The sequence below is a fragment of the Ailuropoda melanoleuca genome, chromosome 13 (assembly GCF_002007445.2).
Source record: "Ailuropoda melanoleuca isolate Jingjing chromosome 13, ASM200744v2, whole genome shotgun sequence".
NCBI lineage: Eukaryota > Metazoa > Chordata > Mammalia > Carnivora > Ursidae > Ailuropoda > Ailuropoda melanoleuca.
This window is the reverse complement of record NC_048230.1, coordinates 6,925,480-6,952,877: the sequence shown is the minus strand read 5'-3', so window position 1 is coordinate 6,952,877 and position 27,398 is coordinate 6,925,480. Positions and strand designations below refer to the sequence as shown.

Here is a 27,398-nt window from a genome sequence, read left to right as displayed (position 1 = left end):
TAAATAATAAATGATTTTATTCATCTTTGTATATAACAGGCGCTCAAATATTAATGGTTAACCATAAACAGGGAACAAAGAGGCTTACTTTTAATAATGCAGAAGCAAAAATCCTTCAACTTTTAGATGAAAACTGCTTCAGCTATGAAAATAAAACACCATTTCTCAAATGGTAGTTTTAGCTTTCTTGAAGTCTAGCAAACACTCCCAGACTACCTCAAAGAGAAACAAAAAAAACTTAGTGCCTTTGGGAGTTTTAGTCTCAGTGTACGGCTATACACTAAGGAACAGCTCTTCCCCCAAACCCCAAGAACCGACTAAAATTCAACACTGGTAAACGGCGTAATTGTGGTCATCCACTTCATTTTTCTTTTGCATTAGCTTCCCATGATACATTATTGTGCAAGAAAATTTTATTTAATGCGGGGGGGAGGGAGAGAGTGTAAATCTTAAGCAGGCTCCATGCCTAGTGTGGAGCCAGATGCGGGGCTTGTTCTCACAACCCTGAGATCATGACCTGAACAGAAATCAAGAGTCAGACAACACTTAACCAACTGAGCCACCCAGGTGCCCCGCAAGAGAATTTACGCTTAGCCAAATTTTTTTGTTTAGCTAGATCATTTAACCATACAAAGGGACTAGTCCTTTATTCTCCCTTGCCTGTTCATTCAGATGTAACTTGCTTTTCCATTCCCCTCCCTGCCAGTACAATGATAGCATGAAGCCTGTAAACTGAACTGAGAAGGGCCCCCTCTTTCCTACAACCCTTTGGGATCTTGAACTGCTTCACAAAATAATGCTGTCCTAGTTAGGAAGGAAATGGACATACTACTCAGAAATAAATCACCTTCCCTGGTGTAGCAATTAAATGTCTTCACTTGAAGTTCCATTTACTCTTATTATTAAATACAACATCCCAGGAAGAACAGTGGAGATTCCAAATTTCATCACCTTTTCTCTTAATTTAAAAAGCACTGCTTCTGTGAAAATCAAAAACCAGCTTCACAACATTTTACTATTAGACAATGATTCCTACAATATTCCAGAAAGAGCACAAGGTTGGTTTCCCCCAGCCTCCCATTTCTGATCAGCTGTCTACTGTGTTTTAACTGGAGCTGAAAAACAGAAGGCTTTAAAAAAGCTGAAAAGTTATCATTGGGTTTTAAATAATTCTTCTTGAAGGTATTTTCTTTATCAGCCACTTATTTCTACCCTGAAAAAAGCTTGAAATACAATTAGTGTTTAAAGCACCATACAAAATTAAAAGAAAACAAACCAGACAAAGGAGTTAAGGTACATTTCAATTTAATCATTGTGCACACAAATTTGTAAAAATGCTAGACACACATACATTAAGTCCCAAAGGAGATTCAAGAATTCTTGTTCATGTCTAAACGTTATTTTAAACTATGGCAATTTGGCTACTTACTCTCACCACTATTACATGCATTTAGAGTTACATACTTACCACACTTTCAATGTCTGCTTATCCTTGCTAGGAAAGGACAGAGTTCCTTAGAAATTTACTTCATTTTAAATCTTAAAGACATAAATTGAGGGTCCATACTTTGTTTAGTGCTTATCTAGAAGAATACATCACCATTATCACATACTCAAAATATCAATGTTCAGATTTTAGAAGACTATCATTCCCATACTGAAAAGCATTAGGAGCAGCTTCCTGTTCACTGTCGGCTTACAAACCTTACAGCAAGACATACAATGTGAAAACATCCTTAGCTTACACTGACATCAGCTAGGATGTGGCTAAAGACTAGAGAGAGAAAAAAAAACCCCATGTGTCACTCTGAAGGAAAGTACTAAACAAGGCATAAAGTAATTAGAAATATACCCAGAGGCTAATTTCCACTGGTATACACAGTCCCAGAAACCAGTATTTCTAACCCAAGTGTTCCATGCAAGGTTAAAAGATTTAAAGATACACTTGAAATTTTCAAGCCTCATTCATAGAGAATCCTATAAGCACTAGTCTGCAGGAGCATTTCAGGCAAGTCCTTCTTCAAGCCTACCCTCAGCTTTAATTGCTCACGAATCACTGCAACAGCAGCTTCATGGAGAAGAGACAAATTCTGATATTTAAATTTTACACCTGTGCAGTGCAGGGACCAAAAGCATTAAGACAAAACTTTTGGTTGTCAGCTAAAAACAAAATCTTAAGCTAAAAACATTTTTTTAAAAGCACTAGTTTTGAGTAAAAACATTTTCTTCCATCTTACCAAAAGAAAAAAATTGCGTGTTAAAGGTTTTTCAGTTACAGTCTAAGTAGAAGTCAGAACAGTGATCCTGGATTATTAGGGAAATGTCAGGAGGTGAAATAATCAACTTTTAAAATACACTTCCAATTCAAGTATCTAAAGAGTGTAAAAATTCAAATTGCTCACTTCTTTGATCAGTAACCCATTTCAGTTAAACTTAAAGGAAAAATTGTGACATAGAAGTATAAAATAATACTCACCAGAAAGGCAGCTTTATAGAGATGGTTTTAAGGAAAACCATTTCCACTGTATCTACGTCATTTCTTATATAGATTAAACTGTGAAAGGCAATGAAACTTAAGCCCTTAGGTGATTTTATATTAAAAACAAGTGGATAGCTTATAAAATATATTTTATTATCAGCTGATTTATCGAGATTTTTAATTAAGTGCATGACTTTCATATAAAATAACATTAAGATGGTCTGTTTTCAGTGGCTAGTCACCATCCCCATGTAACAGAATATAAGATCAGCTAGTTTTATGGACTGTCTCAAATTAGACATCACCACATTTAGGGTATAGAGGAGGTAGCCATGCATCCTAGTCAATGCTACAGAATGGAAGGATGGTTCAGGCTTGTACAAACCAAACTGTAAGCTTTCTTCTTCTCCTTGGTATTTAAAATGTTTATCAACATAAGAGCATAATATTCAAAGGTTAAAGGAAAGGTCTCAAAGATGGTTGAAGACAACAATGAATTCTGGTAGAACCAGACAGTAATAAAAACCTTCACAGATCTTTTACAAGCCATTATACCCTCACTGCCCCTCAAAAGGAATACACAAGGATCTGTCTAGGTTTCTTGATGCACGTCAGTTTTCATTTGAATATTAAAAAGTCAGTTTTGTTATTCTTAATTCAGGTAAAATGAGCCCACAGTGGTGGTGCACCAACAAAATAGGTTATAGTTTACAAAAAAGATGAATAAAACTAGTACTTATTTACAGCAAGAGTTACCAAAAACATTAAACAAAAAAGCAGTATGAAAACATTTTCTAGCTTATGACTGCACACCATGTATCACTGCTAGAGGTGAGGAAACTTGACTTTCTTGGGATGATTCATACTGTAAGAAGTTAAAGGGTAAAATATGAGTCCCACCATGGGAGAGGCTTAAGTAAAAGAGCCTGGACCCAAAGCCCTGCACTGTTACCAGATAACCAACAAGTGCATATAGCCAATTGCAACTTTTAACTGTCTTTTCCTTTTATGTACAACATATCTACTTATGGTCAACCAGGACCAGATAATAAAGGAGCAGTATTACACCTTTCTCACAACTGAGGTTAGCAAACCTAGCTACTTTGGCCCAAGTACTGAGTGTTTAAAAAAGTGTCCAATGGATCTATTATTAGTTATACTCACATTTAAGTAACTGCACAGCTTTCTTCCTTGTGTGGGTTATATGGTATGTTTGAAAAAAATAGGAACATCAGGTACTTACAGATTAAACTAACCTGTACTGGCAGGGCTGTGGGATTTTTCTTCTCTACCAGTAAGTAGCAAATGCTGAAATTCTGCTGCTAGTTAACAAAAACACAAATTGTATTAAACTGAGGAGTTCAATCCATAGTTTAAAAAGTCAATGTGCATTAAATTTCCTCAGAACCTGACATTAACACATTTTAAACGTTTTCCCTAAGGCTTACAAAAATTATCTTACATTGGCTCTTAAACTTAAAGTGACCTTATGAGAATGACTCAAAAACACTACCTCTTGGACACACTTCACTTTAAATAAACTATGTATTCCAGAACGTATATTATGTGGAAATTTTGGTTCCTCTAAAAAAGGGGGGGCATGTATGGGGGGAGGATCTCAACATGGTAATTTCTAAATTTAAGTGTGTGCAGACATACTCCTCAGAGGAAAGCAACTTTTAATAGTTTAAAATTCAATTTTCAAAACATTCGATTTCATTTTATTAGAGATTTAAAACATGGATTGAAAAATAAATGTTTCTCCTGGAAATACACTAATAAACTAGTAACTAAAAGGGAGGCTTTGCTCAATAAATACATGCCCCATACTGTTCTAACTCAAACCTACAGAAACTTCGATAACTTCCCTTGGCTCACTTGGATGGTTAAGCAGCCTTGTTTCATTAGTAGAGAAAGGAAACGATGCTGCAAATTTTATTTTCATTTGATTGCTCAAGTATTTATGAACAAAATGTAAAGAGGAAGCTACATTATAATAAATGATTTGGTGAAACCTTAATCACAAATGCAAACCAGAAGCAGGAATGCTGTTACCTTTCACTATAATTTAGGTTCTTAAGCCTAACAACATTATATAACCACCTCTCAAATAAAACTGTTCTGTGTGTAGTAAACTGGGGAAATATCTTTCTTAATTTTTATTCAAGTTGGGCATCAATAATTTCACTGCCAGCTCCTCAAATTTAACCAAAGGTGAAGGCATACAGATTCTTTATCAACAATGATGGTTAAAAAAAGCAACAAAAAAACAACCCCCCCCCTTACAAAAACCGACACAGTAAGAATGCCTAAGGGCCAGGAGATTCCAAAAAAAGGCCTTCCCCTCTATACAGCATTACACAACCCCTGACCAAACACACAGCACATTACTGAAGCTGTGCCATAACACAACCTTACACAGCATTTAGAATTAATGGATGGGACCAAGTTATCAATCATTAAAATAGTTTACTCACATGTATCTTCTCTGTAATTTGATCAAGATTAAAACATATACACAAACATATTCTAATATAGCTGATTATATGCCTCCTAAAGAACCTAACCATGAACAGTCTTGACTTATAATACAGGATTCAATTTGCTTCAAATAGTAGTTCAAATTAGCATCAGTGAAGAGCTCCTTTAATAAAGTCTTCAATTTCTGCCTTAATATGACTTCTACATCCTGCTTATTAGTAAAATAAAGGTATTTCCCCTGAGAATACATGAGCTTAATTGAACAGATTTAGAGAGACATGGTTTAAAAATTCAAATTAATATAGTTTCAAGCTATTATTTTTCCAGAGTCAGGGAGAAAATGAAAAGCTCTCCCCTTTATGGCCAAATTATTATACAAGGATGTACAGAGCTCAGAGCAGAAACAACAATGCTTATAAAAAGCAATTCTGAGCTTTATTAATCTTTTTTTTTTAAATGCTACTTTCAAGCCTATCATTTCTCAATGAAAATGCCAAGTAAGAATATGAAGACACTGGGGAAAAGTTCGAGATATTTCAAGTATCGGGGAGCTCAAACTCAAGTCCCACATCCCCCATTTCCCACGAGTTAGTTTGATTTAGATCCCATAACAGGGAATGCCTAACAGCAAGATATTAAAGATATTGTTCTGAAAATTCAACATTAATCACAAAATTATGAATAATCACTATGTGCATAACACTACATACATCATTAAAGTAACTGCTTCTCATTTTGCCAAGAAATATCACACAGAAGTTAAGAGGATTTCTATGCTATAAAAACAAAAAGTCATTTATTAAAATGATTCAGATGACAGAAAACAAAATATTGAGAAAGGGTTAAAAAAAAAAAAAGAGCAACCTTCACTAATATTCAAGTCATGAGACAGCAAGCAGAAGTGTAACTAGGGGGAATGTTTACTTACAAAACTGCCTTAGAATCAATAGTCTTATAACTGAATCCCTCCTTTGGAAGAGTTTTCCATAAAAGTTACAGTAAGAGAAAAGCGACTTTGTTTTGGAATAACAAAGGTTACTTAGTATTAGGCAGATAAATGCTGCCTCTTTAAAAAGATGTACCTGATTCATACATAATTTTTATATTTTAAATACTTTCTATCCTCTAGCCAATACAAGTATCAGTTTACTCAAAACAAAATTTTATCTCTGTAAAGTAGCTATTTCAACATTTCATTTACCAAGTATTACCAGTGGAAGTAATAGACACCTGAAGTTATGTAATTCTCAAAATCATACTTCAGAGATATTAACTTCAACAAATTATGCCACCCTTAGAAAATCCCTCCAACCCCCAATAGTCAAGTATGTAAGAGCCTATTTTAATTATTTCAACTATCACTATTAGAATTAGGACAAACAGCCTCACTATTGAATACTTCACTATACCGGGGGATGGTGGATACAACAGAAAACATCCCCAATTAAGGAGACTTAAGAGATGTAATTACCGAACAGGTTATAAACGTATTCTTTTGTTGTGACAAAATTTTTTTCAATCACTAAAATCTTTTTTCCGTGATTCAGTTACAGAGAAAATCATATGTTCCAAATGCACAGGTGAAAATTTGGAATTCATTTAACGTATATTTTTTTCTTTATGCTTCCAAGAATTAAAACCACATAGAAAACAATCCTGGGTTAGCCAAACACTATACTATTATGTTGTTACTGTTCAAAAGAATATACAATCTGTATAGAACAGATGTGTGGCTTAAACACAGGAAGAAACAAAAGTAGTCCAGTTTATGTTTTGGCCTCTCTTCCATTTCCTTCTTTACTCCTCACAACATATACACATAAACACGTTTTTCACCAAATAAAAGCAAATTTTAGTTAGAATAAAATGTGCATACTTTTCATGTGTGCATACTGCATAAAATATTTTTCAGTAACGCTGAAAATGAACCTCAAAAATGTTCCAAAACCACAGTTCAATGTACAAAGTTTACCACAATTCAATTTCAGTTTGGCTACCTGAAAAACAGTAACCTATCCAATACTGACAGGTCTGTAATACCCAAACTCTTTTATTACCCTTTTATTTTATCAAATGTGTAGTGTATATGCATACATACCACACACACACCACCTTCCCACTCTTCACAAGGGCTCTACATTAACATTTGCTCTAATGTGGTGAAGTTTGGAAATATTAAAAATCATAAGCATTTCCAGATGACCCTTCAACCTTAATGTTCAATGCGTAACTTTGGGATTAAGAATGCAGATTTCAGTATCCTATGGCATTTCCAATGATCAAACTTATCCATGAAGTTAAATTTAACAGTTTGAGAAGAAAATGACCAGTATCTTTTTCCTGAAAGTGAAAGTGGAAAATCTGAACCAAACATTCCATGCCTCCAAATCAAGAACATCAAATTTTGTCAATTTACTAATAAAGATCGATATAGCAATACCAGCTTTACTGAGGCTATTAACACAAATTACATAAAATTACACATACCAAATACTTTTTAGGTTTATTAACACCACAGTCAAACGTGAATATTAATATAGAGCCTTCTCTGCCAAAAGAGTATAAAAATCCTAAGTTTAATTAAATTTAGGGGCCTTCACCAAACTTGCTGCAAGTTTGGGGACATAAATATCCAACAGCCATAAAGCTGTGAAAGCCCCTATAAGGAATAAAATAAATCCCACTTGCCTCAGACTGAACAGGGCAACACTGAGACTCAGCCTCAGCCTGTCCTATGGCAGGGCTATAGGAAGAAGAAAATTTTAATTTTAGAAAAACATTACCCAATTAATTTAAAAGACATGCATTAAAAAAAAAATCCCAATGACCAAGCAAGCAAAGGAAAAAAGAGCAGCTTTTTAAAAAAAACTACTGTCTGCTGTAATTCCACTCTGAACCCATACTTATTTTTGTTGGGGATCTCCCCCCAAATAACTAAGTCCAATTAAGATGAGTTTAAGCTCAATATGTAACTTGATCAGTGGAACAGGAGTACACTAGGAGTATTTTCCCCATTCCTAATGGTAAATGTGTCCGATTATTACTAAAATATAAGTAATCAAATTAAATAATTCCAGCACCCACTCAAAAGTTGATCCTCACCTGCTGGTCTTGTTCTGTCATACAGTAGGTAAAATCTATACACAATAGAAACTAGTGCCAGACAAAACGTTAAGTCACTTTTTTGTTTTTTTTTTTTAAAAAGTAACATAGGAGTGGACTAGTAAGGGAGAGCCAAAGTTGGCAGTCCCATTAATCTTACAACTTCCTAAATTATGGCAATCACAATGCCTGCCTGAATATAACAAGTCCTAAAGATGTCTTCTGTGAGGGCAAATGGAAGTTTATTTCAACTCAACTCCATCTATTATTTTAAGGAAGCATAAGTTAGAGTTAATTATTTCAACATGATTTGTTCCACTCATGACTTAACTACACTATGGACCCCAGAAGCAGTTAGGTAAAAGGTATTTTCTAGAAGCTTAAATTATGCTGATGCATGCACAAATTACACTTTAAATATACCAAATGGGCACCACCTGAGCCATATACCTAACACAACGCGGGAGACGGTGTGCTTAAGTGTCATGCATAACACTTTGGATTACTTTTAATTAAAATTAAAATTCTACAACTTATTTAAAAGTAGTATTTTCTCCCCTCAGACTTCAGAAAGCAACAAACTTTGATACAAAATATCAGTTATCTTTGCATTAAATGTGAATAAAACTTTGCGTAAGTTCTGAAACATTACTAACCCATTTGTATTTTGCTGATAAGCCTGTACGTGAAATGTTGAAAGACAACAGATTTGGGAAAACATTTCCTATTTAATCACTCTAAATTTAATCATGCCATTTTTACCTTAGATTTTCAACACAGGCTCTTCTTTGGCAGTCTAATAAATGTGCTGCCAAATCTAAGCGTATATTAATTCCAAAACTACTTAGTAGGCAGGTGTTTGGTGAAGGAAAGGGTAGCGGTATGGGGCTTATTAGCTGCTGGCAGAAGGAAACGCATTCTTGGTGATACACAGACAGATGTTGCCTTTTCAAGCTATGGAATTTTTTGAACCTCAATGGTACAAGAAAAGATATAAAACATTTCACTGGAGCAAATGTCTGATTTAAAACAGCACCCAGCTCTGTAAATATTTGTATGTTTCGTTTAAAATAAATGATTTTTACTTGTCATTTAAATATAGACTCTTTTATGATGATTAAGTTTTCAGTATTTTCCTACAAGGTTAAAACTTTTTTTCAAAGACAACAACTCAGATTTCATGTCGTATCTACACCTTCACATGTAGGTTATAAAAAATTATCACCATTTTCTTACAAGCCTTAACTTTGAAAAAACTTGACTTCATTATATAATAATTATGCTCTGTACAGGTCATTTGAAACTTAAATAATCATAAAAGTACCTTACGAAAATAAAGATTAAAACAAATGGATGCCAAAAAAGTTCAACAAGAGCTATTATTGTAGGAGACTTGCAACACAAGATACTAATAGCAGTGTCACCTCTACAGAAAACTTCTTCACAGGACACAGTCACATTCAAATTTCCAAGAATGAAAAGGTTAACAGGAAAGCCATTTAGGCTTTATAATAACAGAAAGTAGCCATCTTAAATCAAAGAAATAATGTAATTTTCTAAGGACATAATAAAATTTAAAAATTTTAAAGCCATCTGTTAACCATCCCAACAGAGGCACATTTAGATTATTTTGGCATTATACTTAGAAAAGATTCCAATCCATGAACAGCAAAAAGCTATTACTGCATGCACCTAAGCTTCTAGAAGTCTGCACCTGAAAAGCTTCTGAGGTCCACGTGGTACTGCAGTCTCAAAAATAATCAGAAGGAAATGAATGGGTCTGGCACTAGACTCTAAACTTCTTTAGCAGGAAAGAGGGCATACTAAGGTTTACATTTTAAATAGCTAGGCTATCTAACATATCTAACACGTAGTGACATCAAGGGTGTGGAAAGGTGACACAATATAAAGATTTCATACCCACTATGTAATGACTCATATGTATCTAAGTTTTTCTGTGAACTTAAGCACTAACACACAATTCTATATATATTGTCCAGTTTAAAACATGCAGCTAAGGAACAACCTACAATTCAAAGACAGAATCCAATGATATATCAAAACTGTATTGGTAACTATGAATTTTATTATGTGGACATCTACTGTGGCATGCATCTGTACAAACCTTTCAGGCAGTGGTCCACAACTGGGTTATGAATAAAAAGGCATAAGTTTTTCTCTCATTTTATTACAATGAAGTTTAACAGTACAGAAAAGTCACATGACCTTGGTGGGTCAGATTTCTTAAACCCTGCAACATGAGGAACTCTAAATACATTAAATATTGTTATACATTCAGACTTCCAATGTACAGGTCTCGGAAACAGTTACAGCCCTCACCAAGCTAGGTTGGGGACATGAAGTCCAACAGCATATGAAATGCTGTGAAGGCATAACTTTACAAATAGCAATGTAAGCTTACAGAACTTGCCTTTATTAAGGTGGTATGTTCATGTAATTCCAGCGCCTTCACAATATAACGAACCAAATTTACTATACTTCACTTCTAAAAACCTAGGTGAAACATGAAAAAGAAGCCATACAGTATAAATTGCAACTTCAGGAAAAGTTCCTGCTTTATTATTCCAAATAATTTTTCCCATGTAAAATAAATGTCCAATAGTTCCTGGTATGTGGGAAGATAATGTTTGTTAAAGTCACAATGAAGCCTTATTGACGGAAGCTTGGCTATATAAACAGCACAAGTTGAGAAAAGGTTTAATCTCCAAACCTATTAGATTGGATGAAGTAAGATCAGTAACGGCCACCTTGCGACATTACAGGAGGTCTCATTCCCATCGGAGGTCGAGGAGGCCCACCTTGGTAAGGGGGCACCATTGGCGGTCCCTGCCCATACGGCGGCATAGCACCAGGAAGGTAACCTGGCATGCCTTGATGATGACCACCATACTGACCTAAAAAACACATTTAAAACACAAAAAATAGATTGAGTTGGTGTGTTATATTTTTAAATGCAATGTATTTTGAACATAAATTTATGTGTATACTCAGAAAATCCACTAAATACAATAAACACAAAAAGAAATACCGTGAGGCGGCATTGGGGGTCTCATTCCTTGTTGCTGTGGGATGCCTGGCTGTGGTGGCATCATACCTCCAATAGGTCCAACTGGTGGATTACCAATGGGAGCCTGTCCTGGTCGAGGAAGATTACGCTGATATTTAGGTAACTGTGCCCTTCTCTCTTCCTATGAATAAAAATGAACACAATGTTAAACATCTGAATGCAGAGAGCGTGTCATTAAGCATAAAAGACAAATATCCAAAATCTTATACAGTAACTTTTAAAAAATGTACCCTTAACTTCCCAATCATTATTTTTGCTCCACAAACCAATCCAACTGCTTAAAATCTCAATGCCTTGAGAAAACCTCACCTATTTTTATATTTGAAAGATGGCTAATAACTTCCAGGAGTTATATACTGGCTCAGCAAGAAAGTGTCTAATGAAGAAAGTAAATAAGCTTCAAAGGATCTGTATATTCTACCTCACACTTGTTTTATCGTTTACAAATTTATGTGTAACCAAAATGATTTTTGAGAGTTAAGAACCCAACTTATAGTCTTCTTTTAAAAATGGTCTGAGTAGGGGAAAGAGTGTGTTTAAGATCAAAAGACACAATATTCACTCTACTTTGTGGTTCTTAAAAATCAGAATGATAAAAAACCACACAGCATTAGATCAGATTATAAGACCACTTGTGTACAAATTAATATTTTAAGAGGAAAAGTTACAATGGTATTCAGACTATGTTAGTAAAAACCTGTAAAAAACTTACCAGTGATATATCCTCATCTGGGTGGATCAACTTACTGGTTGCACTGGTTGTCGTAAGTGTAGCAGGCTTACTGGTTATTGAAGCCGCTGGTTTAGCTGCAGTGCTATTTGTTGTACTAGTGGTTGAAGCTGTAGACTGTGTGTAAGCAGGGAATGTAGGCTTTGGGGGTTCTGTAGTTGTTGCAGGGGTACTATTTAAGGGCTTGAAATCTGTACCAACAGGTCCTTGGACAGCTGCCTGGGCCTGGAAAACACAATCTTTCATTAAGGAAACTTCAAAACCCAAAACTGAATGTTATCTATTATAATTAACTTAAAAATGAGATACTAACATTCAATAAAGGACCAAATTTTAAATGAAATTAAAACAAAGTTAACTAACTAAAACACCACAAAAAAATCTAGGTGGTACATAAGAATATCAAAAGATGCTGGGTCAAAGTCACATCCAAAACTCAGCAGTGGAAACAGGACTGCATATATAACTTCTAAGATGTTATCTACCTTCTCACCAAAATCTACTCGCTTTACAAAGCTTTGTATTTATTTCAGACTGATGAATTACACTGTATTGGAACAGCATGTGCTACTTTTACTATTCTAAATTAGTTGTTTAATCAATCTACCAAGCACCTCAAAAAAAAAAGTTAGAAATTACAAAATACGAATGTCTGAATAAATTTTAGTTACTAAGCATAGCATAAATAGTATCAGTGGTGACACATTAAAGATGTCCCTTCAGAGATATCTTCATATAGATAATACAGTGTCCTCCCAATTAACAGCGGCTAGATGATTACCATGGACAAAAGGGCTCAGTAGGATCTTTAAAGGGTAAAATTACCAGTAATAAATGTGTTACTCTTCATAACACCAAATATATGAAACATAACACTAGGCCAACTTTAGAACCAAATGCAGAATACTAAATTTCCTTACATTGTATGTGATGCATTAGATTAAACAGCATAAATCAAAAAAGCTTAATCATGCATCAGGCTAACCATTGGCCACTATAATGCATTTACTGCTTACATGCTTTTAACCCTTTAGAACCATAGAAGTTTGGGGTACATATTTTTCTATTAGTATGAGTTCAAATTTTCAAATATCATTGATTTTTATACCATTAACTTTAAAAAAAAATTAAACATAGTATATTTTTTGGGAAAAGATTTAGTTTTAAAGTAGGGTCCAAAGGGTTAAATTTATAAAGCCATTTTAACAATTTTAAACTGCAACTTCCTGCGTACTTGTGCTGTGCTAGGAAACAGAGCTTTAGAAGATGCAGACAGACTTTCTGAATTGGATGAAGCTGTACTTGAGCTTGTTACAGGTGTCCCCATCTGTAGCATAAAAGAAAGGAAACAATGAAAAGTCTCCAAACAAATGGGTGAAAATAAGCCATGTGGTAGACTTTTTTTAAGTATAGATTGCATTTTTATAAATGCAAAATATAGTGCAATCAAATCTGATTTATTTAAGAGGCAGGCAGTTAATGCATTTACAATAAACAAAGTGACAGTATGAGCCTCAAAAAAATTTTTTAAATCTACACCAATAAACCTAGTTAACCAGTTTCTTTTCTAAAACTGGATGTGTATTTGCACTGTGATTTTTCAAAAATGATACCTTCAATTGAGAATAAAGATGTATTACTACTGTCTGGGGAAAAAAAAGAAAAAGTAACAACCATTATATACATACTATACATCTTTGGTTCTGAGTTCTGAAAAAAGACAAGTTCAGTAGGAAAGATTAAGTCTAACTAGGTCAAATGATGTCCTTCCTGCAAAAGTGTAGTATTGTTGTTTGTCACTGTTCTAGATTAAAGATCCAACAAATGATTTGCTAAGGTCTTAGGATTTTCACCTTTGACTCTGGTTTCATTCCACTCACAGTTCAAGAGGTGAAAGAGGACCTCTAAACATTATCATGTATTTAAGTCCCCAGAAATTAAACTTTCACATCTAACTAAAGCTAAGAATAACCAGAGTTCACAGCTATGAAAAAAATAACATACTACACTATCTGGCTCTAGTCAATATGTGCAAACATGGAAAAGAACAAGACACTTCTTTGTATTTAATAAATTATATTAAAAAGATTGTAAACAAAAAATTAACCTATGACAATTTCAAGGATTTGTACAAACAACTACAATTTACCTTTAATTATAAGTGCGCTCCTTTTCAGGAATTTCACCTTACCTGTCCAGCACTGGGGAAAAGAGGCTTAGTAACCGGAGGCTGTGGAGCAGGAACTGTTGCTGTCGGTGCAGGTGGTCTATTAAGAATGCCTGGCGCTGAAACAGCCTGTGCTTGAGTCATTGGAGGAATTCCAGGACGGGGAACAGGAGGGGGCATACCTATAGAAAAGAAATGTTGGGAGCATGGGGGGTGCTGAAACATTTAGTTCAGAAAAAATTTCCCCCAAAACTCTGTTAAAAATATACCATATTGAAAATGTGGCTCAGTCGCTTGGGCCTCTGACTCTATATTTCTGTTCAGACTATGGGATCAAGTCCCCCATCAGGCGCCATGCTGGGTGTGGAAGACTGCTTGAGATTCTCTCCCTCCCTCTACCTCTGCACTCCCCCACGTGCTCTCCTCAAAAATAAATAAATAAGAAAGAAAAAAAGAAATGAATAAAATAAAATAAAGGAGGAGTCTGGGTGGCTCAGTCGGTTAAGCGCCTGCCTTCAGGTCAGGTCCTATCTCAGGGTCCTGGGATCCAGCCCTGGGTCAGGCTCTCTGCTCACCAGGGTGTCTGCTCTCTCCCTCCCTCCGCCCTTCCCAACTGCTTGTGCACACTCTCTAATAAATAAATAAAATTTTGAAAAATAAAAACTGAAAAAATAAAAATAAAAAAATGCTTCTATACAACAAAGTTACTGATGAACTGTTCAATTCAATGAAGTCCAAATAACTCAGGCATTTGCTCATTGGAACAATCTTGCTGCAACCTTTCTATTCCTTTGTGTATGTGTTTTCAGAATTTTGGGAAGTGAAAGATACCACTAGAGATTCTATATATTGGGAAAGTAGCAATTAAGCTTACTAATATTACTGATTTGGCAAACTTTTTGAAACATGTAGAGAATTACTGCAATCATCCAACAGCTGGATGCTCTCTGAAATCTAATCCAAATTACTATAAAAACTTTGATAGGTCATATACCCATAAAAGTTTTTCCAGAAAACTAAGTTATTCCTGTAAACACTTTAAAGACTGTATTTTTCTTAAGTCAACCCTACACCCAACATGGGGCTCAAACTTAAAACCTGAGATAAAGGGTTGCATGCTCTACTGACTGAGCCAGCCAGGTGCCCCTCCTTCAAGCACTTCAAATAAATTTTCCTAAAACCCATCACTAGTGCATTCTTCAAACCTCCTCAACATTACTTTGCCTAAAATTATCTCAGAACTTAACATATGTGGAGCTACTGCCTATAAATTAATGGTTGCACTGGCAATGATCCAAATTTTGCTGCTGCCTTATTTTTCCTGTTCCTTTTACATCAACTGTAACTTGAGCACTTCTAAAATCTGCTATGAAGTGCAAACCAAACTTGCTAGAATTACATATAAAAAAGGAAACCAACTGAGAGCCTCATGAAGGCCTCTATGGCACACCTACTTGGCTAACCAAATTCCATTCCCCACATTATAGACTACAAAGTCAAGACAGGGTTTTTTTAATAGACTCCCTTGCAGCTAGAGGGTACATTAGACCTAGGCATTAGGAGGCTAGGAAGCTTCTCAGAGATACTTTGCTCCCTAATGAAAAAAACCAACACTTTGCTGTTGACACCCTTCCTTGCCTGAATTATTTTGTAACAACTGAATGATGTGTCTGAGGGAGAAAAGCTAAGGTTAGCAAAGAAGAAAATTTAAAAACACATGGGTGCTTGATATCACCAGCCACTGAAGCTACCACTTTTCTTTTTGTTGAGACAATAAATGCCTACGTTTTAAAATATGGTTTGACGGGTTTCTCCATTACTTACCAAAAGAGTCTCCATTACTCATCTAAAATATTCCTAACAGGGGCGCCTAGGTGGCTCAGTTGTTGAGCGTCTGCCTTCGGCTCAGGGCGTGATCCTGGCGTTCTGGGATCGAGCCCCACATCAGGCTTCTCCGCTGGAAGCCTGCTTCTTCCTCTCCCACTCCCCCTGCTTGTGTTCCCCTCTCGCTTGCTGTCTCTATCTCCGTCAAATAAATAAAATCTTTAAAATAAAATAAAATATTCCTAACAAATACAACCCCTCGGGGTGCCTGGGTGGCTCAGTTGGTTAAGCATCTGCCTTGGGCTCAGGTCATGATCCCAGCGTCCTGGGATCAAGCCCCGCGTCGGGCTCCCTGCTTGGCAGGGAGCTGCTTTCCCCCTCTCCCTCTGCTTATGCTCCCTCTCTCAAATGAATAAATAAAATCTTCAAAACAACAACAAACCCACAAATACAACCCCTCTTAGGTATATGACCTTTGGTGCATAGGTTCTGTGACTCATTTTGACTGCTTTGAAACCTGTTTATCATCTATTTTAAAACTCAAAAAACCCCACGGTCCATTCCAACACTTCTCCAAGTAATTTAAAAAAGAACTCAGCAACCTATGGAAATTATAAATTACAACTGCACTAAAATCCATAAGCCTATTGTCCAAAATAGGTAAGAATAAAGCATGCTAGTCATATTAAAAAGGAAATTATCTAATGTTTCATACCTGGCGGCATACCAGGCATCAGAGGTGGTATTCCTGGTCCAGGTGGCATCATTCCACCCATTGGCATCATTCTATTAGAAAGCAAAGTTCGAGAAACAAACCAAGTTAATTAACAGTATAAACCATTAGAAAATATTTTGGCTAACGCCTGAAACAACAGATAAAAAAGACTTGAATTTGACCCCTAATATTGAAATCAATCAAGCTGAAAGAACACACAACACTAAAACAATTCTATCAAAATAAACCCTCTATAAACCAGCAAACTCTTGAGTTTACCAGTAAAATAAGGGGGGAAAAAATCAGTCTTTGTTGACAAAATATTTTCATACATTTAAAGTCACTAAAAACAATTATACCCTCAATATATACAAGAGGCCTCTTCTAAAATATGTGTAAATGGAAATCAAAATCACCTTTTGTCTCATTTGAAAATTTCCACACATAATGTAAATAAAAGACAGAAACTATTTCAGAGTCATCAGATTTCTCAAAAGAAAATACTGAATGTACACTGTGGAGTAAAGATTTTTTTGGAGGGTTACAAAAAAACAAAAACCAAAAACCTACCACCAAAATTAAAGAGAGTCAAAAGTAAACTCACACAATTGCCTAATTTCTATTTATAACAGCTACCTAACACTAAACCATGACTTAAAAACATAACCCATATTTATTTTCCTTCCCCTAAAAGAGCTCACCTTCAAATATCAGTGTCCAATTCACTTAAAACAGTTATAAGTTCGTGAATTCTTGAGGACTTTATCAAAAGATAAACTTCTATATACAGATTTCGTTATAAGAAAACTGAATTACCTTCTGCAATAATAAAGCATGTAATTTTGGCAAAATATCTGTTCTTTCTTAAATAGCAACCCTTTTAACTAAATTCCATTACTTTAGCAGTTTGGGGGAAAAAAGCTGCATTTAGAAAATGCATTATTTATATGGGTCTATTACAATTTCCTCACAGATGTTTTATTTCCCTCCATTAAAAAACCTGTGTCAACCAGCTTGCACATTTTAGAAATTTTAGTGAGGAAGGTTAGAAAATTTCTGAAGTCAATTGAATAGATACCATTTAAACACACAAAAAAATGACATTATGATTATATCTCCTGAATTACATTATGAATGAGATGCTTACATGTTTTCACCGCAAAATGACTGGGTGTATTTTCTCTGATGATGCAATCTGTGAAAATGTATGACAAAATCAAAATCTAACTGTGATTTTCAAAATACAGTGGGAAAGTGTATTGTATACCTCTCACATCCAACAATATTTAAGTAAAAGTGATAGGCACAAGCACCTCATATTCATTTTAGTTCTTGATGATTTGACAAATAAAATCATTTACAGAGTTTGCTTCTTCTCACAACTACAAAGGTGTATTGGACAGTTCTGAATCTCACAAACACAAATCTACAACCAACTACTTTAATTACATTAGATGCAATTGAAGCAGATGGCTGCCTACAGACATCCTAAAACCCAAAAATCTCTTCAGAGGCAAATTTATATTCCTTTAACTTATTGGTAGACCCCTTTATTAGACAAGTTTAATATTTATGGAGCCCATACCTTTAAGAAGAAAAAAAAAAAAGGCAAAGTAACATTTAAAAATTCATATAACACCCAAGTTGAAAAAGATCATTACTAGGCACAAGCCCACAAGTCAATTAAAAGTTCTCTTACCCAGGTGGCATGCCTGGCATAACTGGTGGCATTCCTGGCATCAGAGGAGGAACACCTGGCATTAATGGAGGTATGCCTATAAATAAGAATTTCAACAAAAAAAACCCACAAATATTAACGGGGTAAGAGAAAGATTTTAATACTTCTACACCATATCAATAAAGTTCTTAAAATGTTAAATTTTAAGAAACCTTATGTACGCAACTAACGAATCATCAAACTTTACATCAACAACCAGGGATGTACTGTATGGTGACTAACATAATAAAAAAAAATTAAAAAACAGAAACCTTATGTGATACCTGGAGGCATCCCTGGTGCTCCTGGAACGGGTGGCAATCCTGGCTGTGCCATTGGGGGGATATACCCTTGTTGAGGCTGCACAGGCTGTGGCTGAAATGAAGTTGAAGCTGCAGAGTCATCATCATCATATTCATCAGAATCATCTTGTTGCTTCTTTTTTTGACTTTCTGCTAAAAAAAGTTTTAATTAGTTTTTTCCCATAAAGTAAAAAAGAAAACTGAGCAAGCCTGACATTCAACATTTAAAAAAATTATTTTAGGGCACCTGGGTGGCTCAGTCGGTTAAGATCTGCCTTTGGCTCTGGTCCTGATCCCATGTTCCTGGGACTGAGTCCCACATAGGGCTCCCTGATCAGCACGGAGTCTGCTTCTCCCTCTCCCTCTGCCCCTCCTGCTTGCTCTCAAATAAATAAATAAAATCTTTTTTTTTTTTAAGATTTTATTTATTTATCTGACAGAGAGAGACAGCTAGCCTCGAGAGACAGAACACAAGCAGGGGGAGTGGGAGAGGAAGAAGCAGGCTCCCAGTGGAGCAGGGAGCCCGATGCGGGGCTTGATCCCAGGACCCCAGGATCAGGCCCTGAGCCGGAGGCAGACGCTTAACGACTGAGCCACTCAGGGGCCCCATATGCAAAATCTTAAAAAAAAATCAAAAATAATAATAATAATATTACTTCAGTACATGAGATTTTTCTTACAAAAAAAAAAAAAGGTCAACACTGTTCTTTTTACTCTTCAAATGTCTTTTCAATCTACCTTAAGCAAGAAGGTTAACACACTTTTCCTATTCTATGACAGGTAAAAATAATTTTCCTAAGTTAGTTCTATTTTAAAAAACAGCTTTCTATTCCATCGCAAAAGGTAAACTATGACAAAGAGGTCTGACCTCTCTGCAACGCTTTTCAAAACAAAAGTTTCAGGGCGCCAGGCTGGCTCAGTTGGTAGAGCATGTGACTCTAGATCTGGGGGTCTTGAGTTCAGGCTCCACACTGGGTGTAGAGCTTACTTTAAAAAAAAAAAAAAATTTCATGGGGCGCCTGCGTGGTGGCTCAGTCAGTTGAGTGTCTGACTCTTGATTTCAACTTGGGTCATGATCCTTAGGTCCTAGGATTGAGCCCCAAGTCTAGGCTCCCCTCTCAGTGCAGAGTCTGCTTGAGATTCTCTCTCCCTCTGTCCCTCCCCAAGTTCGCTCGCTCCCTCCCATTAAAAAAAAAATCTAAACCTTAAAGACATAAAATAAAATAAAGGGGCGCCTGGGTTGCTAAGTTGGTTAAGCATCCAACTCTTGGTTTCAGCTCAGGTCATGATTTCAGAGTTGTGAGATCGAGCTGCGGCTCAGCGCAGAGTCTGCTTGAGTCTCTCTCTTTTCCTCTGCTCCCCCCCCAACATGCTCTCACAATAAATAAAATAGTAAAAGAGAAAAAAATTTCATAGGCGATTAATAACTTCTACCACCTGGATAGTGATTGCAAATTCCGAGTCAAATAACAGCGCTAAAAAATTTTTTTTTACTATTAATGATTATACAAATCAAAACAAGCGACCTTCATTTTCAAAAACCTCAACACCTGCTAATCCCACTCAGAATTCAGTTAGGAATAAAAACATAATAATTAGTGTTTGGAATGATCCCTGTGGTATTACATATATACAAATCAAATATACAACTTCAAACATTTAAGACATAAAAAACAAAACTCAAAATTGGAATTTTGAATAAATCTAACACCCACTATTAAATTTATACATCAAAAGTATTATAATACTCTCATCAGTGAAGCTGTTTTAAGAAAAAGATTAGATCTAGGGGCGCCTGGGTGGCACAGTGGTTGAGCGTCTGCCTTCCGCTCAGGGCGTGATCCCGGCGTTATGGGATCGAGCCCCACATCAGGCTCCTCCACTATGAGCCTGCTTCTTCCTCTCCCACTCCCCCTGCTTGTGTTCCCTCTCTCGCTGGCTGTCTCTATCTCTGTCAAATAAATAAATAAAATCTTTAAAAAAAAAAAAAAAAGAATAGATCTTAATATTTACCTTGCGTTTTCTGTTCAAGAAGTCGTCTTCTTTCATCCATGTCTTTTTCTGGAATACCTTCCATACCATATATTTCCAATTCTATATCTGTTCTCCCAGGTATTGCATTTGGTACAGCATCTATTGTCTCTTTATGCACCTAACATTAAAACAAACTTCCATTAGATAAAATGTCTCATAAAGTCCTTTAAGAGTAATTTGAAATTACTTAGAAAACACTTAGTATAATGGTTAAGAATAATTGGTTCTATAGTGAGACTATCTGAATTCAATCCTCAGTTCTGTGGCTTACTAACTAGGTATGTGGATTAGGCAAATCACTTGATTTAAGATTACTCCACCAATAGTACCTAACACATTTTTAGGATTAAAAAAAATATAATGAGGGGCGCCTGGGTGGCACAGTGGTTAAGCGTCTGCCTTCGGCTCAGGGCGTGATCCCGGCGTTATGGGATCGAGCCCCGGGCGTGATCCCGGCGTTATGGGATCGAGCCCCACATCAGGCTTCCCCCTGCTTGTGTTCCCTCTCTCACTGGCTGTCTCTCTCTCTATCAAATAAATAAATAAAATCTTTAAAAAAAAATAACGAATATAAAAAGCACTTGGTAGGATGTCTAACACATGATAAGGGCTCAATAAACATTAATTCAAGTTTACTATATAATCTTGCTTGAAGTATCAGCAATGAACAAGCAAACCCACTCAAATCAGAGAAGTTTCAAGTCTGACTTAAATAAAGCTTATGAAGCAGTCTCATTATATTAAGAATTAAAATTTCCAAGAATGGATCTTGAGACAAGCCTGTGGTTACCACAAACTATAAAAGTGACTTTTACAATTAGCGTTCCCCATAACTAATGATTAGCCGAGGCACTTACTACACAGCAGTGATCCTGTCATTACCCTAAATTTATTTGGTAGATCACAAAGAGAAGGAAGTTCTACTATAAAACACTGGAAATCTATAGGGTTTTTTTTTCCCTGTATGGTTTTTGCTAGAACAAATATGTCTCTTTCGTCAATACAGTAAAATTCCTGTCAGTCTTGGTTTCTTCAGCAACTTGCACTAACTTAGGCTAAAAAATATCTTGGTATTTCGCCTGTACTATCAGCATCACCTGAAAGCTTATTAGAAATGCAAATTCTCAGCATACCCCCACCCCATCAGAAACACTTGGGTAAGGCTAGCAATCTGTGCTTTAACAAGCCCTCGAAGTGATTCTGAGGCATGCTTTAACTTGAGAACCACTGATTTAGAGGTTAGTAATGACTTGGACATATTTGTCCAATACTCAATTTGTCTTTCCTCCCAAAACACTTTCATGTAAGAACAGAAAGGTAATTAAAGGAAGCTAAGTATTTTCTTTTTTTAAAGATTTTATTTATTTATTTGACAGAGATAGAGACAGCCAGCGAGAGAGGGAACACAAGCAGGGGGAGTGGGAGAGGAAGAAGCAGGCTCATAGTGGAGGAGCCTGATGTGGGGCTCGCCGGGATCACGCCCTGAGCCGCAGGCAGACGCTCAACCGCTGTGCCACCCAGGCGCCCCGAAGCTAAGTATTTTCTTCTTAGATATATATCTCAAAGATTTTAAACAGCGACATGCAAATCAAAATAAAAAACTGCTGTAATTTTTTATTAATTTTTAACCACTGTTCCTTATTATGATTAAAAGATCCATGAATAAAGCTACTCAACAAGTGACTTAATCACCTTTTTTTTTTAATTTTATTTTTATTTATTTGACACAGAGAGAGAGACAGCCAGTGAGAGAGGAAACACAGGCAGGGAGAGTGGGAGAGGAAGAAGGCGGCTCCCAGCGGAGGGGCCTGATGTGGGGCTCGATTCCAGGTCTCCGAGATCACGCCCTGAGCCTCCTGAGCCAGAAGGCAGATGCCTAACAACTGAGCCATCCCAGGAGCCCCTTAATCACCCAGTTTTCTAAGTTTTCTGGAATGTTACTATTCTTGACAAATGGAGACGAAGTAATTCATGTTTTCCAAAGAAATAAAATCGTATTTACATACACATTAACTAGTCTTTGTTGTATTTCTAAATGCTAAGGCCAAGAATAAACATATCAAAAGCTGCTGGGAAGAAAAGTAACATGATTTACCAAACCACCTCACAATACCCCAGCCAGAATTAGATTTCTTACGATCTTGCCTAAGAGTTGGTATGGTCTTCGCTGAAAAGATAGAAGAACTGATGTGAACCATCTAAAATATTCATGTCCTAGTATCATCTATAAAATTGGAGGATGTATCTGATTTAACTGCCATGCCTATCTCACAGGTTGCTGTGAAAACTACACTAGGACTACAAAAACAGAAGCACTTAAGTCAAAAAGATGTTACTGAAAAACTTTCTAGTTCTATTCCATTTCTCTGGTACTCTCTATAGTGCAACTTCTTTAAAGAGGGCCTCTACTTCCTTATTTTCTCTTGAGAGCACTCCAATCAGGCTTTCATCCTCATTCTACGAAATCACTCTTGGCAAGTGACCAACCTCCACTTAGATTAATCCAATCTCAGTGCTCTTCTTTCTTGACCTACCACCAGCATTTGACTCAGTTAAATAACTCACTCCTTGAAACCTTTCATTCGTTTCCAGGGCACTATTCTCTTGGATTCCCTACCTTTTCAATGTCCTTGAATGGTTTATTTTAATCTTCCAAACTTTAAATGTTGGGAGTGGCCTAAGGTGGAGTCCTTGCACCCCTTTTTCATCTATATTCTACTTCCTAAGAAAGGACATCTAGTATAATGAATTAAAATAGCCATCCTTACACGGTATCCTTCCAGCTCCCACCTCTCTGAACTCCAGGCTTGTAAACACAACTGCTTATAGGACATCTCCCTCTGGATATTCAATAGACCTTCTCAAAATTAAATACCCATACTCAAAATTAACATAACACAATCCTGATATCCTCACCTCTAAGCCTATTCTTCCCGCAGCTTTCTACATTTCAGTATATGGTAACTCATTTCTCACACTCCTCAGACCAAAAACCTTCAAATCATCTGTAACTCCTCACTTTATTATACTCTGCATCTAATCCACCAGCAATTTCTGGTCTCTGTCACCATCACCTCTTGCCTGGAATACTCTATTCATCCTAAGTGTTCTCACTGCACTTTGCAGCCTGTCTAATCTCAAGCCTACAGCCAGGACAATGATTTAAAAAAAAAAAAATGCAACAGAGCATGCTCCTCTACTCAAACCTCCGAAGTCATTCAGAATTAAAGAAAATGGCCTACAGTAAGTAAGCCTTCCCATACAAAGCACATTGCTACCCTTTCCTTTTTCCTTCAATATAGGAGAATGCTTCAATATATGAGCGTCTTTCATTTGTTGTTCCCTAGAAGCTCCCACTTCCTTTCAGATCTCTTTGTTCAGATGTCAGTTTCTCATTCAGGCCTTTCCTATCTTGTGGCCCTCTCTATGCCCCCTACCTAGTTTTAGTTTTCTCTATCACTTATCACCAAACTATTTAGTTTATTTTCTTCCACCATATGAATCTAAACTCCACAATGGTGACTTTTTCTTCGCAGCTATATACTTAGTGCCTAAAACACTGTCTAGCACAATACCCTCTCCTAGGAACTTTTTGCGATAAACAGTAATATTCTATATCTACTAAACTACCCAATACAATAGTCATCCAATAGCTACATGTGAATGAGCACTGGAAATGTGATTATAAAGTGACTGACATATTAAATTTTTAATTTTTAAATTAAGCTTTTTTTAAAAAAAAAAAACTATTTCAGAGTGAGCGAGAAAGCACAAAGAAGGGGCAGAAGGAGCAGCGGGCTCCCCACGGAGCAGGGAGCCTGATGCAGGGCTGAATTCCAGGACCCTGGGATCCTAACCTGAGCGAAGGCAGGTGCTTAACTGAGCCACCAGGAGCCCCTAAGCTTCTTTTAAGTAGCCACATGTAACTAGTGATTGCCACAATGGAAAACTGTGGGGTCTAGCATGTAGCAGGATCTAAAATATTTTTGAATGGATATTAAATTATTGTTATAGTTATATAATTGGAGTGAAAAGGATCTATATAAACTTTTCTTTTATAAACTTATTTTTAAACTCGGGGAAACAACATCTTATTTTAATTTACCTCCCTGCCTCCTACCAACAGTAGTTTCCAATGAATAGGGATTTGCTCATCTGTCATCTCTCTAGGGTCCAATTAGGCAAAAACTCAGGCAGCTCTAGGATTGGCAAAAGTAGAAGAGATAACATTGAATAAGACACAAAGGTACTTACTAGATCTTTAAAAATATAAATTGCAAAGCTCTCCCTACCTAGTAGTGAAAAAACTCAAGAAACCCAAAAATTATCAAATGAAACGTTACCACGCCAAAAGAGGTCCATGGAATAACAGAAGCCTATTCCCAGGCAACAGATTATAACAAATCCTTCAATGGCAGTAATGGTAGCTACATGTATTAATTCTCATGGGATTAGAACTGGTCAGACTGACCACAAAATTTAAATCACTGATCCTTGTTCTCTAACCCAAGTACAGAGAAGATACTTTGGGACCTCAACTTAATTGTCAGCAATCTAACCTAGGATAAAAAATACTATCAATAATTCAAAAATAAACATTATCAACATAAATTTTCTTCAAACATTAAAAAAATCAATTATCTTCTTAATGGCTAAAAACAGGTTTTTTTTTAAAGCTGACTGACCACATCTGATCTTTTCCAATAAACAAAACCCTACAGCTGCCAAAGAGAAATTCAAAATTTTTTTTCATGTTTTCCAAACAAGGGGGTATAAATTAAATACAGAAAAAAAAAAAATCCTTACCTGCATGCAATGAATAGCTAAGCCAGGTCCTGTGTACAACTTCTTATGACATATGTGGCATTTAAAATGTTTTGCTTTTTGGTGTTGTATAAGAATCTTCTCATCGTCAAAATCTCTATTACAATACCTGATCAACGTTAAGGTACAAAACCAGCATAATAATGACACTGCTTATTTAAAAAATTTGTCATATAAGAGAACAGGAGGAAGAACATTAAAATATGACAACAGTTAAAACCAAAAATATAATTTATACAAACTTTGCTTCTGATATTTACTATACAATTCGGAATTATCTTGCCACGTAATTCGACTCTCTTAAGTTTCCTGGAAACCCATACTCTCTCTTCACCACCTCTAAATGAACACATCTCAGAAATCAGCAATACAGTTTTGTCAAATCCCTGCATTTAACAAAGATTTAAGTGAAACTAACTTTTCTGTTCAATATTTCAACAATTTAAAATGCACACTGTAGACTGGACAGTTCAATGTTAAAAGATTCCAAGTTTGGGGCGCCTGGGTGGCTCAGTCAGTTAAGCGTGTGCCTTTTGCTCAGGTCATGATCTCAGGGTCCTGGGAGCCCACACTGGGCTCCTTACTCAGTGGGGAGTCTGATTCTCTCCCTCCGCCTGCCGCTCCCCCTGCGTGCGCTGTAAAATAAATCTTAAAGAAAAAAATATCCCCAAGTTTATATAAAGGCTGAATTTCAAAACAGAATTCATTAAACAGAAAACAAAAAATTTCAAAATACTAAAAATCTACCTAATATCTAGAATTTGAGAGTATTTATATTATTTAGACCCAAAAATAAGCTCATAAGAACGTATTCATAGAAACAGTCCATAAAGTTCTTTGCAACTCCTTACAAATTTATGTTGCCATGGAATGTATTTAAACTCACACATCATTAATAAAACAATTTTTATCTCAGTCGTCAGATTATCCTAAAAGCACATTTAAAAATTTAGTGACCGTTTTTCAACTAGCATGTAAATAAATGCAATTCTCTAACAAACCGTTTTTAAGTACAAGACAATAAGTAAAACCAATTTTAACGAGAAGTGTACTGGCGCTTCCGGAAAACATTAAAAAGACGCCACGTTTTAGCAAGCGATAAGCAGTTTTTTTTTTTTTTCTCTTACAAAGCCAGGTAATAGACACAAGAAACTCCACCCTCTAAGAGAACGCTTCTTGAAGATTAAGGCGCCAGCGGGTGAGACGCGGAAGCTAGTTCTCTCCCAACCCCGGCCAAAAAAAGGGGGGGTTTCGAAACCAGGATTGACTAACACAAGCCTTTACTAAACCACCGAATTTACAATAAAACGGAAAAAGTGGGTGACAGACTCCGGAAGCTCTCCCCTAATCCTCCATAGACTCAATCAGCGTATTATACTCGAAGAAAGTCCCTTTGTTGAATCGTCACCAAAACAACGGAGTGCGGCAGAATATCCTTAGGGGACACTGTCCTTGGTGGAGGGGTCCAAGCCGCCTCCCAGCGGTTGGGTCAACGCTCGTACCAAAGCAAGAACCTCCTGAGTCACGGAGTCCCCCGACCCCCAACTGCCAGAGCCTCTCTCCCTAGGGAATTCATTTTCTGCAAAGCATTCCCAAATCCGGCCCCGGCCACCAAGCCGCCCACCTCGAGGCCTAGATCTCAGACACGCTCTGCCCCAGGCCAGAGCAAGGCCTCCCAGTCCCAGCCACCACCACCCGGCGCCCCCGCTCGGCCTCGACTTCAAAGCGATAAAGGATATCAGCACCACGGCTTCAGCTGCTTCTTCTTCTTGCGACCCATAACTGCGCTCTACCGACAAAATAAAAGGGGGAAAAAACAAGCAGGAAAAAGGAGGCAAAAATCTTTCACTCTTCCAACCCAACGGCCACCACCGCGGCCCACAGGAAACAGACACAAAATGGCCGACGCCCTCGTTCGCCGCTCTGCTCCCGTCA

The 27,398-nt window shown here is 36.6% G+C and overlaps 1 protein-coding gene across 11 annotated transcripts; it reads right to left on the bottom strand.

Moving 5' to 3' along the window:
* Nucleotides 1–27,398, bottom strand: ZNF207 (zinc finger protein 207). 11 transcript variants are annotated; one of them, XR_004619944.1, is made up of 14 exons: nucleotides 27,203–27,398; nucleotides 25,446–25,572; nucleotides 20,619–20,757; nucleotides 18,588–18,758; nucleotides 18,286–18,361; nucleotides 17,734–17,781; nucleotides 16,587–16,657; nucleotides 14,072–14,229; nucleotides 13,115–13,207; nucleotides 11,863–12,105; nucleotides 11,112–11,271; nucleotides 10,794–10,977; nucleotides 10,494–10,576; nucleotides 1–7,703 (listed from the first exon to the last, which is right to left on the bottom strand). XR_004619944.1 is itself a non-coding variant. In XM_019804911.2 (13 exons), exons 1-12 carry the CDS (start codon nucleotides 27,241–27,243, stop codon nucleotides 10,817–10,819), a joined length of 1,488 nt encoding a protein of 495 aa, XP_019660470.1. In that variant the 5' UTR covers nucleotides 27,244–27,398; the 3' UTR covers nucleotides 1–7,703; nucleotides 10,794–10,816. The 11 variants fall into 11 exon arrangements, 8 of the variants coding, with proteins under 8 accessions (XP_019660470.1, XP_019660423.1, XP_011229204.1 ...); XR_004619945.1 differs by lacking the exon at nucleotides 10,494–10,576 and having other exon boundaries at nucleotides 1,289–3,801; nucleotides 7,649–7,703; XR_004619946.1 differs by lacking the exon at nucleotides 10,494–10,576 and having other exon boundaries at nucleotides 1,289–3,798; nucleotides 7,649–7,703.

Coding starts and splice junctions, on each gene's coding strand:
- ZNF207 (XM_019804911.2), bottom strand. CDS start 27,243: ATGGGTCGCAAGAAGAAGAAGCAGCTGAAGCCGTGGTGCTG. Junction 20,758..25,445: donor TAGCTATTCATTGCATGCAG/GTAAGGATTTTT, acceptor TTTTAATGTTAG/GTGCATAAAGAGACAATAGA. Junction 18,759..20,618: donor TCTTGAACAGAAAACGCAAG/GTAAATATTAAG, acceptor AACTTTTTTTAG/CAGAAAGTCAAAAAAAGAAG.